General features: G+C 39.3%; 1 protein-coding gene across 4 annotated transcripts in view; it reads left to right on the top strand.

The window, feature by feature from the left end:
* The first annotated feature begins 3601 nt into the window (after positions 1–3601).
* Positions 3602–18739, top strand: part of LOC146371727 (protein EFR3 homolog B) — a 30286-nt gene continuing 15148 nt past the window's right edge. The window contains exons 1-5 of one of the 4 annotated variants that reach the window (XM_084952247.1): positions 3602–3776; positions 4180–4321; positions 13923–13999; positions 16931–17058; positions 17717–17867. In XM_084952247.1, coding sequence (XP_084808373.1) covers positions 4315–4321; positions 13923–13999; positions 16931–17058; positions 17717–17867 — 363 coding nt within the window. In that variant the 5' untranslated portion in view covers positions 3602–3776; positions 4180–4314. Of the gene's footprint in view, positions 3777–4179; positions 4322–4760; positions 5236–7241; positions 7731–13922; positions 14000–16930; positions 17059–17716; positions 17868–18739 lie in introns of those variants that run through there. The other 3 variants (XM_084952246.1, XM_084952245.1, XM_084952248.1) reach the window with 3 other exon arrangements.

Below are 18739 nucleotides of genomic sequence, written 5' to 3'. Positions count from 1 at the left end.
ATAACAAAACGCAAACATACAAATTTCATGTTATTATCTTATGAATTACCAAAATTACCCATTTGAACTTAAAGAACAAATTCTAGCTTTTAATACAAAATCATCAAATACTGTTTCCCACGATAACACAAATTCTGCTTGCTATGTGTGTGTCTGTGTGAAGATGAGTCATTTCCACATTTAATGCTGAAGCTCAGTGTTGGAAATACAGAGCTCTCCAGTTACCGTTTGTCTTTTAACCCTGAATTACTGACAATGCTTCTATATAAATACAATATTTCTTACAAACACTCCATCTGGTAAGACTTCAGTCAGCAAATCTTATGTTGTTTTTCTTTCTTATGAAGTAAATTGTTAAATTATATTCTGATGGATGAACACATTGCTCCAAGAGCAATACCAACATAATATTTTTCTTGGATTTCTTATGTATTATCATATATGAGGTTGGTTATTGTTACACAATAGAAAGACTTGTTTTTTCACAATTCAATTCAGTTTTATTTATATAGCACCAATTCACAGCAACAGTTGCCTCAAGGTGCTTTATATTGTAAAACCTATAATATTAGAAAGAAAAAAGAAACAATTACACAACCACCTGTGAAAAAGCATTTGGCAACAGAGGGAAGGAAAAACTCCCTTTTAATAGAAAGACACCTTCAGCAGGGTCAGCATTGTGCCAAAAAGTGATCAACTGTCATAAGCTAATTTCCGGTATTTCTGAAAAATTGCCTGTATTTAAACTGTTGTAAATACTTGTTAGCTTATAAGTTGTCAAACATATGTCAAATGTATCTCTCATGAATAATATCGAGACATTTTGAGTCAGAAAGAACATCCCTATCGCAAATTAGAAGCTGCAAACTGTTTTTGGCAAAGTCAGTTGTAAATATCCTTTATTTACCTGGCTAAAAAGACATTAAACATGTGTTTTTTAAGAGAGAGATTCCCAAGAGGGCAGAAGAAACTGCAACATATACAACACAAAAGGACCGGATTGATTATAATATTGATACAATAATGCAGAGTCGTACGGATATGGATGTATTTATTGCTTTTAACAGGTTTCATGGTAACATCCACACAAACTGTACAGTGTAATACTGAGTGTGCAATAGGTTAAAGAAGCAAAGAAAAGCACGAGATCTGCGATGATTGAATCCCTTACTGGGCTGATGTCTCCGGCTGGCTTATGGTCATTATTGTTGTAAGCTGGTTAAAGTTTTTCAGACTTGCTTTGCTAATTGTTTCCAGGCAACATGCAAAACCCCTAAGACTGATGTAATGAGTCTCCATCTGTCCCACTGTGACGCTGTGGCTCAGACCTTTCTTGCTGATTACGGTACAACTAAAAATAGCTGCCAGGTCTAAGGCAATTAGTACTGCTTTAACTGCTCAACAAAGCTCTCTGACACTTGAAATAAGGCACCTTTAAGTATCTTTGCTCCTCAAATGGCACAACAAACAACAAGGGGGAAGGAGTAAAGTGAAGATGAGTGCAGATCACCTTGTAATGACCCAGCTTTTGATATTCTGTATATACAAATGTCTGTGATTGTTAATCTACTTTACCTGTTCAGTCTGTGGTTTTCTTTTGTGACTCTGATTGAATTGAACTGTAAACTTGTTTACACCTAACTAGGAGTTAGTCCACTATGGGCAAAACCTCAGAATATAATTAGCATTACGACTAACATTTCTGGCTACACACTAATGAGATAACTAAAGCTAAACCAGCAACAGAACAGACCTAACAGCCTGACTGTGTGCCAAGGATCGCGCATGTGTTGTACACTGAGCTATTTCTGTCCGTTGAAGTGTAGCTCTGACACGTGTGTGAAGTTCTGGCAGTTGTACAAACCTCTTTAACGTAAGGAAGTGTACAGGTCAGCAGGGGTCAAAGCATTACAGAGAGTACTCTAAAGTAGCATTTCACTGACATTTTACAATTTTCATCAACCACAGAAATCTGTTGAGAACGTAGCCTGCTTCTCAGAGTACTGTTTGTCTCCAACTAAGACGCCTCATATCCAGAAATTGAGGCATCATCATCTCAAGCCCTTAACTCAAGTCCCTGAATTCTCTCTATGGCGGTGAAAAGTTCAAATGTTTTAGTATTTTATTAGGAATTTTATTTCTCAGCATGTCTAAAAAGATAGGCTGAGACCTATCCTTCACCCAGTAGGCCTGGCTGCATTAGACTAATGTGATAACTATGTTGCTCTACTCTTGCGTCTAAAATACACTAATTACTATCAGTTACAAGTACTTACTGAAACGGCAACTTCATGAACCCATTTCGTTTTGGCATCAGGATAAGTATACCTACTGCCCACTCACAAACAGCAGCTTGAAAACAAACAGATGTCGAACAATACTTTGAGAAGGCGGCCCCTTTTCTCAATGGATCTCCCCACCCCCAAAGATTGAGGGCCCATATGGCATAGCGAACCCAGTTCCTTATTACAAGTACCTGAATGTTTCACCTATAAGGTGAAAACAGTTCTCATCAGCAGGCAGCATAGGACCTCAGCACACACACTGCTTCAGGTAAGCCACCAGTATTTGCATCGATTTCCCATGCTGTTTACAGAGGCTTCCATGCTCAGACCTCAAAGCTCGCTTCAAAAGCTGTACAAGCACCTAATCAAACTGTTTGGACTCACAACCTGCACTATGGCCATATCTTGCAGAGCATTTGAATAATTAAATGTAATTAAATTCATTTAAATGTTATTCAAAACCAACACCACGTAAAACACTGATGGCACAGTAGGGCTAAAAGATCCCGAGGAGTGAATGGCAGCACCAAGTTTTGACAAGGTGCCAGATAAACGTGTTAAATGTTCACTTCCTAATATTTTTCATGCAATGTTAAACTTAAAGTGAAAGAGTGATTATGGACGATAACAAGCTTTAAAATGTCTAAAAAATGATCTTGACTCAGTGCTTCCACCAACTGGTAGAATGAAAGACTATTGGAAAGCAGGATGCCCCATCCGCATCTGGAAAATGCATCAAACACATAGCATCCACATTTCATTTCTTTAAAAGATTTTTTCTATATGTAAACGGAAAAGGTAAGATTAGGGAGCCTTTATCAGTCCCACTGTTTGTAAATTGACAGAAATTTACAAGGGAATTGCACAAGAAATAAGAAAGGTAGTGTATCATCCAGTGGAGTCCAGGACTGAATAGAAAACCGTTTGAGGAGTTGATTTAAACACTGTATGGCGTTTGAATTTGTATTCAGATTATTTGTATTGGCATCTTCTCTGGATACAAAAAGCCAATATTTGTCATGTATAATGACTACCAGTGTCCTCTTGACTTTTATAATCTTACCAGCTGCTTTGCAACATCAGTAGCATTCACTAGACTAAATTAAATTAGGTTATTAGATTAAGTAACTTTACGCCTAGTACTGTATTTTTTTTTCTGTACTCCAATAAATCTGTATTATTTCTTATTATGTTTTCAGAATCTTACCCAATAAAGCTTTGTTTAAATATTATGTTTTTCCCTCTCAGTATTTATCCAGTGATTCAAAGACAGGGGCAGGTCCTGTGTGAATTGTACATGTTCTAACATGACTCAAGGCTCAATCGAGTGGTGGGCTGTCACCATATTTACGGCTAGCCAGGAGCAACTGCTCTGCTAGTCGTCTGGCTAAGTAAATGATGTCCCGGCGTAGCTAAACTTTAGTTAAGTTGTCCACTGTTACCTGTCCGCATGCCTCATACTTTTGGGATTTAACTGTTTTTTAATTCATGGTAAGCAAAAAATGTTTTCCGACATTAATAAATAACGGGGGGCTATAGATATAGTTAGCCACGTTAACGTTAGCATACTTCGCTAGGAGCTATGCCTACATTTGAATCGTAGGAGTTAGGCTTGTTACACCTAGTAGAGACAAGTTTGTTTCTAAACTTAAAAGGAATCAAGGAAATGTACTGGAGTGATGTAGAAGAAAATGGTTGTTGAATGGGAATGCTAACGTGTTATTATTTAACCGGTAACTCTTGATTTCGCATTTCTGTCCAGATGCTGGAGGATAATTTCACCATATTCTTGTCACTGGCTAGGAAAACGATGAGGGAAAATGATAGGTTCGGATACACTCGGTGTTAGCAGTATATATTAGTGCTTCCGCTAATTTGGACATTCCAACTTCAGCAGGCCGAAGACAATCCAGCGGCTTTCCTGATTTTCGAAGCAGTGGTGGAGACTCAGCTCAGGACTTAAGTACCACCCATCTTCCCTTGTCTTGGATCCTGGAAAAGCAACGCCTCCTTGTGACTGATATTCAGCATGTCAGGTGCGTTAACGGCAAGCTATTTTACACCTGCTCCATCACTGCCTAGAGTAATAAATCATGTCCTCCAAGTTCAACCAAAAAAAGGAGCCCAAAATGCATGCACAAATAAACATACACTCCACGATAAACCATTGCTATCAGATAGAAGGAAAGTTTTTGTTATAGAAGCTTCCCATTGTTGTTTCTCGGCTGGATGATCTATCTGGCCCTGCAGCCAAGTGTGTGAACTTGCACCAAAAATCCCCTGCAGACCTTTTGCCCGTGCTGGCATCCATAGCTGACATCCATGGCTGCATTCCTTGAATCTCAAGCCCACTCACTGAATGGCTATCCCACAGTGCCCCTTTTGCCCTGCTTCTCTCCACCCTACTCTTTCTTTCTCCCTCTCTCGCCCAGCGAGCAGTCCCGGCTGGATAGTGGGGTCCATTGTGTCAGTGAGATGTTTATTAATGAGAGGGATGCACACGGAGCAGAGCTGCTATAGAAGGACTAATCACTAATCTCTTCGTTAATGCGGACAACCTGTGTATGCAGTGGCATACATTACAAGGAAGCTGTGTGACAAGGACATACAAGTTGGTGTTCAGCGGGGTGTCTTGGTGAAGTTTAGTTTTATTTTAAAGTTTTTGGAGAAGTTTTGTTTCTAGGCTTGAGTGTTTGTGTTGGGATGGAAGTTTAGCTTTTATGTGTAGGTGCAGAAACCAAGTTCTGTTAAACAAGAAACCAAGTTTTGTTTATATTATATACGTTTGGATTTAGGAAGAAAGGTTTTTGTATCTATGAAAGGAGTAGTGTTTGTCTGAGTGTGTGTGTGTGTCTGTTGCCTACCATGCCTTTGCCTCCGCCTGATGTCCCGGCCACTCAGAGGCTGGCACTGGACTGTCGTACCCTTCTGGACCATCGCGTTGGCAAGGGTAAGTGACAACATCACCTCCCCTGTGGTCTTTGGGACCCTGCTTAGTGTCACCGAATAGCTGGTTTTTACCATACTTCCCAAATTCACATTACTTAAAAATAAGTCATTGTGAAAATGGAAACTATTATTTGGGGTCTGCCTCTCTCAAAGTTGCTTGAGATTGTTCACAGTTAATAATACAAGGTGCTGCTAAACAGTGTTACCCAGTTACCAAGGCAGATTTTATTTATTACTACAATCAATTTATTGCCAACCTCAATTAATTGTACAACTGCTGATTTCATTGGCAATCAATGGTGCACTTTTGGGGATTGCAGAACTGAGCTTGATTGATGGATCTTTGCATTCTAAAACCCTGTGAGCTGCTACTATTTTACATAAGAGAGAAACACCTAATATGTTGTTATTTTAGATGTTTAGTTCATTATAAGATCGTCTTAGAAGATTGTGAAAACTGTGATCCAGAGAGACTGAGCACTTAATACATATTAAGTGCGCATTTGAGCTTTTATGAGTGCACTGCAGTATTGTGAGGTTCCTGATCAAACCGCTGCAAATTTGTGCATTAGAACAAATTACATGATGATCGTATCTCTTTTTAATGGCTTTGTGGTAATAGTTATAAAAAGGTAGGATTCATTTAAAAGTTCTGCTTTTGTGGCGCATTCATGTTGCTCTGGTGATGAGCTTTGCCATTCGTGAGATGGAAGCGAGCACTGTTGCATAGAGCAGGGCGATATGACCAAAAATATTTATCACGATATACATTTGAAAATTTGCGATAACGATATAACTGACGATATAATTGACACTAGACAAATTACTTTACAACTCCTCAACTTTATTAGTGCAAAAAAACCCCCATCAATGCATTTTCATTTAAACAAGCAGCTGTTTTTTATGTGCATTAAAGTTATATAAAAATGTAACAGTGCAAATTCCTTGCTGACAGTTTAACCAAAAGGCATTTCCAGTGGAAATTGGCCGACATATCCTCAGCATAACCATGTATAATATCCACAAAACTTAAAAAGAGGTTATACACACACAATACGGTAATATTGTGTTGAAGCACAGTACGTATCACTCCGCGAGGCTCCTGACTACGGTAGCCGTAATGCTCCGATAATCCATCAAGTGGTGCGGGTTCGTAGCTTAGCAAACTAAAACATTTGACCGATTTTCGAGCACCGTGTAACACATAAAATCGTTTCGAGGTCAGTAAACACAACCAGAATTCATACGTAAGGCACACGGGATTATAAGGGGCACTGTTGATTTTCAGAAAAATCAAAGGATCGATTTTAAGTGTGCCGTATTTTCCAAACAACACGGTAATAACGACGGCCCGCTAGCATGCTCTGCCAAAAATAGTGCTTTGGTGTGTATTTGACGGACGAAAGCTAAACCAGTTCCACACCACTGAAGTTGCAGCATTTTTACAAACCAATTCTGTTTCATCCGTTTCATTCAACGATCTGCTTTCGCCACTTCTCATTCTCTGTCGCCGCTGTGCTTTTTCCGCCATGTGCGTATGAAAACAAAGGCACTGCGCATGCGTGTTTTACCCATATTCAATCGCGATATTTCATTTTCTTACCGTTGCCCAACATTATACCGGTATTACCATAAATGGTATGATATGGCCCAGCCCTACTGTTGAATTTATCTGCTGTTTTTTTTTTTTGTTTTTTTTTTTAGAAAATGAAACCTGGAAGAGAAAACGTAAACTGTCACTTCATTAAAAGGAATGGTTATTTGCTTTTGTTTATGCAAATATCAGTACACATGGTTATGTAATTGCACATTTCCTACTGTAAGGAAGTGTGGCAGAAGGTTGCATAAGTGCAGAAGGAAAAGCTGAATTTAAGTAAAGCGGAAAATAGGGGAAGATTAATGATGAGAGGAGGGCAAGAGTGATGCTGGCAGGGGGTGGAGAGAGGGAGACGAGAGGGTTGTGTGGGAAGGAGGTATTCTCCCTTTTCATCCTTGTGGTGCACATTTCGCTCTTATTCTGTCACTCCTTGCCTTTTTTTCCCTCTGCAATTGAGAGCTAGATTATAAGTGAGTTTGGTGTGCTTGTATGTACGCTTGCATGTCAAAATCTGCACTGCCTCCGTTAAGAAGGAGCACTGTTGCAGAAGAATGGGAAAATCCAAGGTCATCACGGCACGCTTTCCTCTGACGTTGCCTCTCAGCCCCTTTTTGTGCGCAAGTGTGTGAATGACTGTGTGTGTGCCTGCATGGCAGGGAGACTGTGCGTGTGTAACTCATAGCAGCGAGCCAGCCTCTGCACCAATCACGGTGCACATTCATATGCCTTTTAGCTCCAAGCACACGTGCAGGCATTTATCCCAGGCTGAGCGGTGCGTGTGTTTGTGTGCATTTTCAGTGCCTCTAGGCACAGCAGTGTGTCTGCATGAGGAACTGAAGCTGCATTAAGAAAACATAAACGGCCGTAGTGAGCGACTTCCACATCACGACTAATGTACGGTAAGGTTAACAATCCTTTTTCCATTGCGTATTGGTCTGTGCATTCTGGGTTGTGTAAACATGTGAGTAATATCAGGCATCCGCCGTTTAGCCTGTTTTCCTACATTCTACAAAGATGTTTCCTTCTCGGCTTTCTTGCGATAAAAAGCAGTTCTGACTAGAGTGTAGCAGCTCCTGAAAGCGCGTTATGAGAACTTGGACACTTAAAAGGATACTCACTGTTACATTACAGTAATAGATTACTCGGGGACTCTGCTTTGAAGATGTTTATGTTTGGTAATAGACACTTATTTACTCCTAACTATCACTGATAATGTTTCCTTCTGTTATAGTTGGTTTTAACAGGGTGTGCTCTCTGAGAGAGTTGCAGAGGCCTCATTAGTGTATTATGTATTTGCTAACTCTGGTTAACTTTGGGTGTTTGTGTTATAACCTTGTGTTCATATATTTATGATTCTTCAGTATTTTAGATACTATGTGTTAAATTATGTTTCTTTAAAAACAGAAAAGCTCTGATAAGATCATTTTTAGATTCGATGAAATCCCCCAGATGGTTTTTGACATTTATCTTGGCTCTGATGTTACTGGGGCATGTTGATATATAGTTAATTGATTAGTGTTAATTAAAAATGTAGCCAGCTTTGCTTTGAATTGCAGACTGTTGATGGAGTAAGGTTTTGGTTTGGAGTGGATTTTTAACACAAGCGCTTCAAACTGAAGGCTGTACAGTGTGCTCAGCTTATAGTGTCTGTGCAGGTTTAAGGGATTCATAGTGTGTTGGACCAGGCTTGTGTTATATAGATTTGTTGGCAGCGGGGTCTAGGCATCAGTGTGTTGGTCGGATTACACCAGCCATGTTTGCTTCCACCCACACTGATCGAATGTGTGCTGTGAATCTGGCTCTTGGCTTAATTGGCTGAAAAACTGATGTATATGATGTTTTCCTTATGAAATTCCATATTTTCCAGTACCTCAAACATACCTAAGCAATATGGTGGGCAGGTATGGTGGAGTGTTATGGTTATATATAAGCAGGACATTTGAGTAGTTTTCATGTCATCCCCAAATATTTTTATTCCCTGTCACACTTCCCAAAAGGCTGTCACCCTCTTCTCTATGATATGTACTCTGCTCCTCTCCTCATCTGCTGTACAGTATTCCCAAACTCAGTGACAGCATCTGTGCATACTGGTTAGCTGTTGAAATGGGCTTGCTCATTATTTGTTATTTGCTTACGCTCTCCTCGTTTCTCGTTTGCTCTCCGTGTTGCCAGATTCTGCTGTGTGCTTGCATTTCTTTGTGTGAGTACAACGTTTGAAGATGTTTCCTGATGTAAAAATAGCAGGACTTTGTCTCTCTCCCCCCTCCCTCTTATGTAATGACACCCCTGAAGGGCAGCTTGCTTTGTAACCTTCATGAGAAGTGATGTGTTTCTTGGGGAAGTATGTATATTTACAGCAAGGTCACTGTATGCCTGTGTGTCAGCGTTGGCCTTCAAAACCACCGCTTTGCATGACCCTAGGTGAAGGTGAGGTCTGAATGTGCACCTGCAGTTCTGTTTCCCAAGTATACGCACACCTCCATACACACAGGCAGATATTAAGTGTGTTAAATATTGTTGTTGCTGGGTGTCAGGACTGTATTTATTCTCTCTTATCCGCCATGTGACTTCAGGCACAACAGAGCAGATTTGGGACAGCAGGTGGAGATGACGCTGCAAGATGCGTAAAGCGTCATGCACCACCTTGTGCATTCACATGTATGTTTTTGTAGCATCCTTTGAGATAATTCCTGTTATTTATTTATTTTTTTTATTTAACACTAGTGTCTACAGCTGATACGTGGGACCCACTGTGCAGTTATTAACACCTCATGGTGTTTGTGTAAGTGGGTGGAGGATTTTTTTTCCTTTTTTCTGGTTTTTTTTTCAAAAATTGTTATTTTCATGCAAAAACATGTCTTCTGTAGCTATGTATTTTTGCTTGCCTTCATTTTTCTCACTTCCACGTGCAGTTTTGTCCTCCCTTCTCTCCATTTCTCTCTCACCCTAATGTGGAAATGTTAAGCTGATATCCTGGGGGAAATGGAGAGTGTAATCTGTTAATGTACCGGCCCATTGTTACGAGGATAAAAATAGATTGCGATTGGCTGGCTTCTTCCTGTGGCGATTTGAAGGATGGTGACCCCCCACCCTTACATGTGTGTATATATCCACTCATAACTTCATGCTGGAAGATTGTGTAGCTTAACATCCAATTAGTAGCTATAGATGTTCACCTTGTCGTTGTATTAGTGTTAGAGCTACAAGTGATTTATTGTTCCTGTGTTTCAAGCTCGTCAGTGTGTTGCTCACAGTGTTTGCTGTGTAGGTTTTATTCCTTATTTGAGTCTGTGTGGAGGAGCTCGGTGTCCAGCCCATAAATGTGTTGTCACCTTGCAGCGCAGAGTGTGGGTGGATGTCGTGAGACCCCCTGCTTTGTGCTTTTCACCACTGTCGACCAAATCATTGTGCACCCACTTTGTTTTGCCTTCTAAGTTTTTTTTTCTCCCTAACTAACCCATCATTAGCAGAAGCACAAAACAGCCCTCATTCCTTATAACAGAAACTGAACACAACTTTGAAACATCACAGGAATTTCTGTGCCAGCAAATCAGCTGGAGAAATTTCCTCAGAGAAGTGGTATTGCAGTACACACATTACAATTAGAGTGCAAGCAGAATATGTAAATGTTTTAAATGGCGGTAGTTTAATTTTGTGTTATAAAGATCTGTGGGTGTAATCGGCCCCTTTGAGCCACTTTCATCAAGTTTGTTGAGTTGTAGAAACAAATATGCTGTTTGGTGTCGTTACAAAAAACTGTTCAGCTGTCAGTTGATCTAACACTGAAGTAAAGAGAACTGGTTACAATTTTTTAAAAAGGAGGGAAAAGGCTGGATATATCCAAATGCTGCACCACAAGTGTGTGAAATAGCATGCAAATATATTACATAATTTATTTTATTTAGAAATGACTTTCCCCAAAAAATTTTATGTGCAGCTGACAGAGAGGACAGGACAGATTTGTCCTGGACAGAGCAGATGCAATAAGTAGCACTAATCTGTGACTCATTCAGCACATCTCATTTCACCTCCCCCATCACACTCCCATCTCTGTATATGTCTTTCTCTCATTCTCCTGCCCATTCTCTGTCTGTCCGGTACCCTTTCTTCTCGAGACTGGGGACCCACTGTATTTTTTTTTATTAATTCAGTGTTGACTCCTACACTCATGCCCTGAGCCAATACAGCAAGGATGTGAACAGGAGGTGGATGGAGTTTAGGTGGGTGCAGGAAGGGAGGGAGAGTTGCAGAGGCCTCATTAGTGTTTGAAGTGATAGAGGAAAGAGAAGAAGTGCTACGAGTAGACTCACACTTCCCTGAGATGAGCACAGGGATGACAACTCCTACCGAGTTCAACATAACTTTTAGAGAGCAGACATGAGTCTTGAAAAACGTGCTTTTAGTACTCAAAGTGATAACTTTATTAAAAGGTATTTTAGGAACATCTTATCTGTTCTTGCAGCTGCCTTGCCAGGCGTGGGTCACTGATAATGTAGCAGAAGGCTACTAAATGTTGATACACAGCCTTGTTGCTCGGTCTAAATGACGATCTCTATAGCAGCAGTGCTCAGAAGTCTAAATAGTCTCAACACTCATTTTCTTTCTTTCTTTTTTTTTTTAAATACTGGGAATTAATTTAAAATGTTAAATGTGTTTGTTTTCAAAAGTTGGTTGGCCAAAAAAGCAAGATAAGACAAAGTGTGTGAAAATGTTTTGTTTTTCATTTTTCTGTTGTTATACTATGTGACTTTGATATGTTTGTGTTTGAAAAAAAAAAACCCTCATGCATGCACATCTCTTGGGAATAAATCATTTTCCACCCAAAACTTTGCTTTTGTCTTGAGAAGGGACTCAGCGTTAGGGATAGCATCAGTGACTCAGGTGCATTGGCTGATGTTTGTTTCCTTGATTTTTACAGTTTGATGATTTATTCTAGAGGGTGGACTGTGCATTTTGTTATTTTTGCCACCTGTTGTGCCAATTAAGTGCTAGATTGGATAGTCCTGTTTCTGTGGGAGTACAGGTGTCTCACATTTCAGGCTTGAAAGGTGTCCATTTATAATTAACTTTGGTAATGCATGACCTCTTCTCACACATATTTGACTTCCAACAACTTCTTGTGATGGGAAGTTTTTCAAGCAGCAACACATGTCCCAATGAAGACGATTGCTTACACAATTAGGTATCATTTCCTGTCATGATTGTACTAACAAAGACACTAGGGATGAGGGAAAAAATTGATACAACATGGTATTGCGATATCTTGTGTGGTTATATCGTGGGTGTTACACACTCATGGTTTGATATTTACCCAGTAATATCTTAATACGTTATTATACAGATATGACTCGTTATGAACAAATATTGAAGAGTGCATAAAATCTTTACATTTCCCGTCTTTGTCTTAATAGATACGTTGCTAACACCAATGCATGGTGATTATAATCACTTACCATTTATTTAACAAGGGGAAATGTTGTCACGTCCAAATAAATAGGCTTTTTTGCAAGTCATATTTGTCAGTTCTGGCATAGTGTGAGCAGTGTTGATGATGGTGTTGTTTGAAGAACAGAAAACAGCTTTTTTGATAGTAGTTTAAAAAAAATGTATTACCTTGGTGTTGAGTTGGGAGATGGTCTATAAATGGAATGGAAGCCATTATTGCAAAGGTGTAGCAAATAGACCGCTAATAATGTTGTTTGTGTGCTCAGAATGTTTTTTTTACTGCATTTTCATGAGACGTTGCTCAGTCTGTGTAACAGCAGCAACAATAATGATTAATAAACCACTTTTTAATTTAAGTTAAGAAAAGGGAAGAAGATGACGTTGGGAGAAAGGAAGGGCAGATGAAAATCTTTCTTAGTGCACTGATTTTCTTTTCTTTTAATAAATGTTAAATACCTCCTGTCTCTATTTGTGTCAGAGAACCATTCATTACTTGCCTGCAATGCTGACTGCATTATGACCTACTTTTTTTGTCTAGCTTTATGACTCTAAAACTCACACAGTGAGTTTAAAGGAAGTAAGATGGGGGAAAAATGCACGTATGCTTCAAAGGTAAAAGCATAATTTGGGAATTTTGGAGGGTGTCCCTTTTTCATTTTCACAGGGTCTCCCTTATGACTCATCACTGCTGAATTCCCTCAACCAATCATGTCAGCTCTCTGCCTCTCTGCCTGGCTTGCTTTCTCCTCAGTGCAAAGTCAGAAAAAAATCACTGTTCACAGTTCGTACTTCGTGCTGCATCATTCTCTTTAAGGCTGTCTTGACTGAGAGAAGGCGAGGTGTGTGTGTGTGCATGTGTGTGCCTGTTTCATCTCAGTGGCATTGCTGTCACTGTAATTGTCTGGTGACCACATTCCTTCCATATGTTGGTGTCCTGAAGTGTCTTTCCACAGAATCGCCTTGATTTGACATGTGTTTTGTGACATAAAGTTTCGGTTTGATAAATCTTTTTAACGCTAAAAACAAAAGTTTGAGTGATTATGTCATACCCGTACCGCATGACATAGGCGTATTGTGTGTATAGGAATTTCTTCAAAAGCTGACATGAAGTCACCTTCTACTGTACACATTTTTTTTTTATTTGTCTCAGGCTATATGTATTTGTAAGTTCATGCGTTTATATTTATGTATGCTGCTAAATTAATGATATTACGGCCTGACTATTGTCAGTTGACAAAAATGAACAAATCCATTTTGTCCATTTTCCTGGCTGCAGTTGTGTGTTTTTTTTCTTGCTGACAGGTCAGTATGACTTCTGTTAAAGTTAATGTTTATTTTCTGTAACTTATTTTTCTCCAGCTTTCAACCATTACTTCTGTTGTGAGAGCAATAATGTGAAGTCATTAGTTGCTGAACTGGAATGACTTTTTTATTGCCCATTTGTTGCAGTGTTCATTGAATCGGTACCGAAATGTGGCTGATTTGAGACTACCTCATTACTTTGGCTGACAGAGTGCAGACTAATACTACTACCAGAAAAAGGAAAAAGACCTGATTTATTGTATTTCTATCAGTCATGCTGCACAAGCCTAATTGAGCACTTCTCTCTTGTTTTTGTTTTTCCTCTCCATTTTCTCCTTCCTCAGGGGTTTGTGGCTGTTGCGGGGCACTCAGGCCTCGGTACAAGAGACTGGTAGACAACATCTTCCCAGAAGATCCAGAGGTGAGAAGTGACTCTTTCTGTTTTTTTATTAATACCTCATGTTGTTCTCTTTCATGTTCAAAGTCAAATACCATTCTTCTACATAGTGTAGAGTTACATATAGAAATCATTTGGTGCTTTCGTATCTGTGGATAAAAAATAACTGGGGTCATTGTACGTTAAGGATAAAAATTGAGTTTTGCCATGTTTAGCTGGTAGGATCCATCTGTGGTCGCTTTGCTTGCAAATATAAATAGTTATGACAATTTATATTTAGGAGGATTTATATTGAGCTACATAACTGCCTTCTTCAAAGCTCATCTTTCCTACCATTTTTCTGATTTACTGAGATCTGATGCAGATGACTCATAAAGGGAATTAATCTGGGCTGAGACGAAGAAGCTGATTTGCTCTTCATTACTGCCTCAGTGCTGCTGCAGTAACCCACTTTACCTTTTAGATCTATGGTCTGCAGTACAGCGGCATAGTTATACTTAACTCTTTTTCCCCCCCTGCTTTTTGTCTCTGTGCACCTGCTTATTGTGCTCCAAAATGAAACCTGCAGTGGCTGAGTCTGTAACTAATGGTGCTCCAGCAGATTAGGCATAATTAAGGCGTCCGATAATGTTGACTCGAAATTGTGTCACATCGTGTGAGCATGTGAATGTGTGTATATATGCATTTATTGAAATACTTGATGGTAAAGAAGTTAAATATAGCAATGTATTCTTAGGTTTGTATGTATTTGTTTTCTTTTTTACTTGTCTTCGCTAAAAAATAAATTTGGAAAAGAATTGAGGTCCTATTTAATTTGTAAATGTGCAGTGGCTGGGTAGTGAAACTGGAAAATTCTGAAATGTAGCGACCAAAAAAAGGTACTAATTTCACTGGTGCTTTTTCTGTCTTCTCTTAAAAATTGTGTTGATGGTTTGGATGAGAAGCCATGTTTGTAGCTAAACTTAACAGTCAAACTGGTTATTGCTCATTAAACTAATTTCAAGAAGATGGTAGTTGGTAGCGCATTCTTCGTGCGCAGGTATGACAGCAGATGTGCTCTCTTAGATTGAATTCAGATATATAAAAACAATGACTGCATCCTGTTTTTGTGCATGCTGTGACATTACCACTTAGGCACTTACATTAAAAGGGGCATTGTTATTGCTCATCCTGCTAAAATGTGTCCCTTGGTTAGAGACACATCCCCAGCTAACTGTGAGTGAGTTGTTTTGAACATATTTTGATGTGCTATTTATTTGTGCGTGTAAATGGCAAATTATATGCATAACTTATAACAATAAAAGGAACATTTATGTACAGGATGCTTGGATTGTATAAGTAGTTCCGCTGGTGCTCATGTCTTCATCACAAGATTTATCATTTTACAGAGAGTTACCCATTTTCATTTATACAGTGTCTATGAAAGTAACTTTTTTTTCTGTTAATGCGGGTACAATATTGAGAAAAACAAATTACACCTTCTTCCAGGTCTAAGGTTTTATGTATCAAGACAATAAAAATCATGTTGTCTTAAGTTTTGGAAATTTGCTAACACAAAGCAAAGAAAGAAGGACACCAGCAATTACCTTGGAGAAGTAATGAGAATGAAGCCATTTGCCAACAGTTGGAACTTCATCGTTGTACAGGAAGAAAGATTATTCGCAAGTGGAAAGGTTTCAGGGTGGTTTCCAAACTTCTCAGCAGTGGATATCATATCATCTCAAAGTCAGACTGTCAGACACCCCTCCCGCACCCCCCCCGGACATCTCAGACTCTAGCAAATTTAAATGTTAAAGTTCATGACAGTACAATTAGTAAAAGGTTGAACAAGTATGGCTTGTTTGGCAGGGTTACCAGGAAAACGCTTGGTAACCCTCTCTAAAAAGGACATGACAGAACAGCTTATGTTTGCGGAACTGAATCTGAACAAACCATGAGACATGAGCTTTGGACAGACAAGACCAAAATCAAGCACAAACACCTCATACCAACTATCAAGTGCAGTGGTGGAGGGGTGAAGATTTTGGCTTGTTTTGCGGCCAAAGGACCTCTGCAGCAGTCTTTGAGTCAACCATGAACTATAGTATAGCAACTAAGTATTCTAGAGTCGAATATGAGGCCATATGTCTCACAGCTAAAGCTTGAATAAAACTGGGTCGTTCATCAGGACAATACTCTCAAGCACAGCAGCAAATCTGCAGCAGCATGGAGGAAAAGGAAAAGAATCAAGGTGTTGCAGTAGCCCAGTATAAGTTCAAAGCTCAACCTGATTGAAATGTTTTGATGGGACCATAACAGATCTGCGCTTTTATAAAGACAAGTGGGCCAAAGGTTGTCAGAGACTAAAAACAGTTGTGACTTTTAAAAGCTACAGAAACATGAGGTGTACTCTTTTTTTTTTTTTTTTTTTTTTTTTTTTTTCTTTTTCTTTTTTGTAACACACCGCTCGTGTCTCGTCTTGTCCGGATGTGTAAAACCTTCAAATTTTATTTCATTCACTCCTTTCTTCTTTTTCTTTTTCTTTTTTTTTTCTTTGGTCTTGTCCGAATGTAAGTGAGATCTCAGAGGACTGTTGGTGTTTTTAGCTCTCTCTTCCCCCAGACCAAACTGAAGAGCAGTAAAGTAGGTCAAGGGGAAAAATAGGAGTTAAAACCTGATGATCTAGTTATACTCGTTGATTTGGGGTTTTTAGAAATGAATAGATTTATATTTGTCACTAAACACACACAGTTGCATTAGAGAAACATTTCTGGAACAACAATTTTATAAATTATTATCCCCATTGACATAAAAAAAGCTGTAAAAGTAAACCGAGCCAAAGCCTGTTAGTGAACATTAACCCATGTATATATATCCCATCGGACAACTTTTTTTTTTTTAAATTCTGGGTTAATTGATCCTTTGGATTATTGCAAAGTGTCCCACTTTCGCCGTCTCCCTCTGTCACCCACCTAGGATGGTCTGGTCAAGGCCAACATGGAAAAGCTGACATTCTACGCCTTGTCAGCTCCAGAGAAGCTGGACCGTATCGGAGCCTACCTGTCTGAGAGACTGTCAAGGGATGTGGCTCGGCATAGATACGGGTGAGCTTCAACTGTAGTCTCTTAAACATTTGCTGTTTGTGCATCTTTTGTGTTTATTCTTTGCCACATATCAGTTTATTTAAATCTAGCACAACTGAAGCTGTAACATAAAAATTCTGGGAAGATTTTGCGGTGGCTTGGCTGTTGGTAATAGGAAAAGTGGTGCTTGTAATATCCTTTCATCAAAGAGATTTGTTCTGATCTCTGCACAAGATCTGAGCTTATCAAAGCGCTTAAGACTGTGCTGTAAAAATCCTTCTTTGTATTCTGCGTGCGTGTTCTTGACCCTGTTTCCTCGTTACATTCGAAACTCACTGTCACTATCTTCGCAATATAACCAACAAGACATGGAGGAAAATGGGTCTGTTTTTAATAAAAAGAACACGATTGGTTTGGGTTATGCGTTGTGATGTGTTTGTTCAGTCTGCACTTACTTTATATTCCAGTGAAGTTGTTTTTCTCTGAGCACCCTGCAATGATTCTCACAAATGCAAACAGCCTGTACAGATTATATTTACACTTGGCAGAGTCCAGCTGAATATGCTCAGTCTCCAGAGTTTGTCTGGGAAAGCTTATCTTATTTTGATTTCTTGCAGGCACAGACTACATTTATCTGCAGGGTTAAATTGACTCTCTATTCTCTCTTTTGCCATTCCAGGTATGTGTGCATAGCCATGGAAGCCCTGGACCAGCTGCTGATGGCATGTCACTGCCAAAGCATCAACCTGTTTGTGGAGAGCTTTCTGAAGATGGTGCGCAAGCTTCTGGAGTCAGACAAACCCAGCCTGCAGATCCTAGGAACCAACTCAGTGAGTTTCCAGGATTTCACTATTGCATTATATCAGTTTGATGACTCCCATTGTTTATAATGAACCACCAAAAACAAACAAACAATCAAAAAAAAGAAGACTGGTAGCTGCATTTCTCTGTCAATTTTGCTTTGTGGAAAAATAGGTTTGCATACTTGTCTTATATCTACAACAGAATTAAGTGCCTGTAGTATAAAATAGTAAAAGTATGGAAAACAAATCAAGGGGTGCAATGTTGCTGGATGTTAGTCCTTTCATTCATTATATTATTGGATTTTAAACATAGACACTTCTTTAGTTGATTTACAATTTAATAATCAAGAAAACTTGCCTAGCTATAATGTGTTCTATCTTTTCAGACACAAGTGGGCTGTTTTAGTGATATAAATTTACAGAAATGCTCTCACACCCAAGCTGTTGGCTGTTAATGTGTCTTAGTTTCTAAGCTTTCCTGCTGCAGCAAATACTGCCCATTTGAGTGGATTTAGAGGTATTATCTGAAATTGACAGGGTGCATTTACTTTCCTGACGTGATGGTAAAAGGCGAGAGATGTTAACCTTGAGAGAATACTGTGTTGAGAAAGATCAGAGCTCAGGGACGGAGTGGTAGGCAGAGAGAAGTGATGAGTATCTTCTGATGTGGGAAGCAGCTATCAGCACTGTCTGCTGGGTCAGGAGAGGACACGTAAAGGAAATCAGATTAGCTTTAGACTATACGGCCGCTGCTCTGCAGTCATCTGTGCAGGCTGATGAGACATGCTAGCTTCTTGCTGTCATTCTGTCTTGCACACATTTATAAACCCAAAACACAAATACAAAGCCTGATACATTCAGCAAGTAGAAGAAATCTATATATACACACAAAATAAAAT

The sequence above is a fragment of the Perissodus microlepis genome, chromosome 15 (genome assembly GCF_051167445.1).
Source record: "Perissodus microlepis isolate ML-2025 ecotype Zambia chromosome 15, ASM5116744v1, whole genome shotgun sequence".
NCBI lineage: Eukaryota > Metazoa > Chordata > Actinopteri > Cichliformes > Cichlidae > Perissodus > Perissodus microlepis.
Note: the sequence above shows the minus strand (reverse complement) of the source record. Positions and strands in the feature narration are given on the sequence as shown.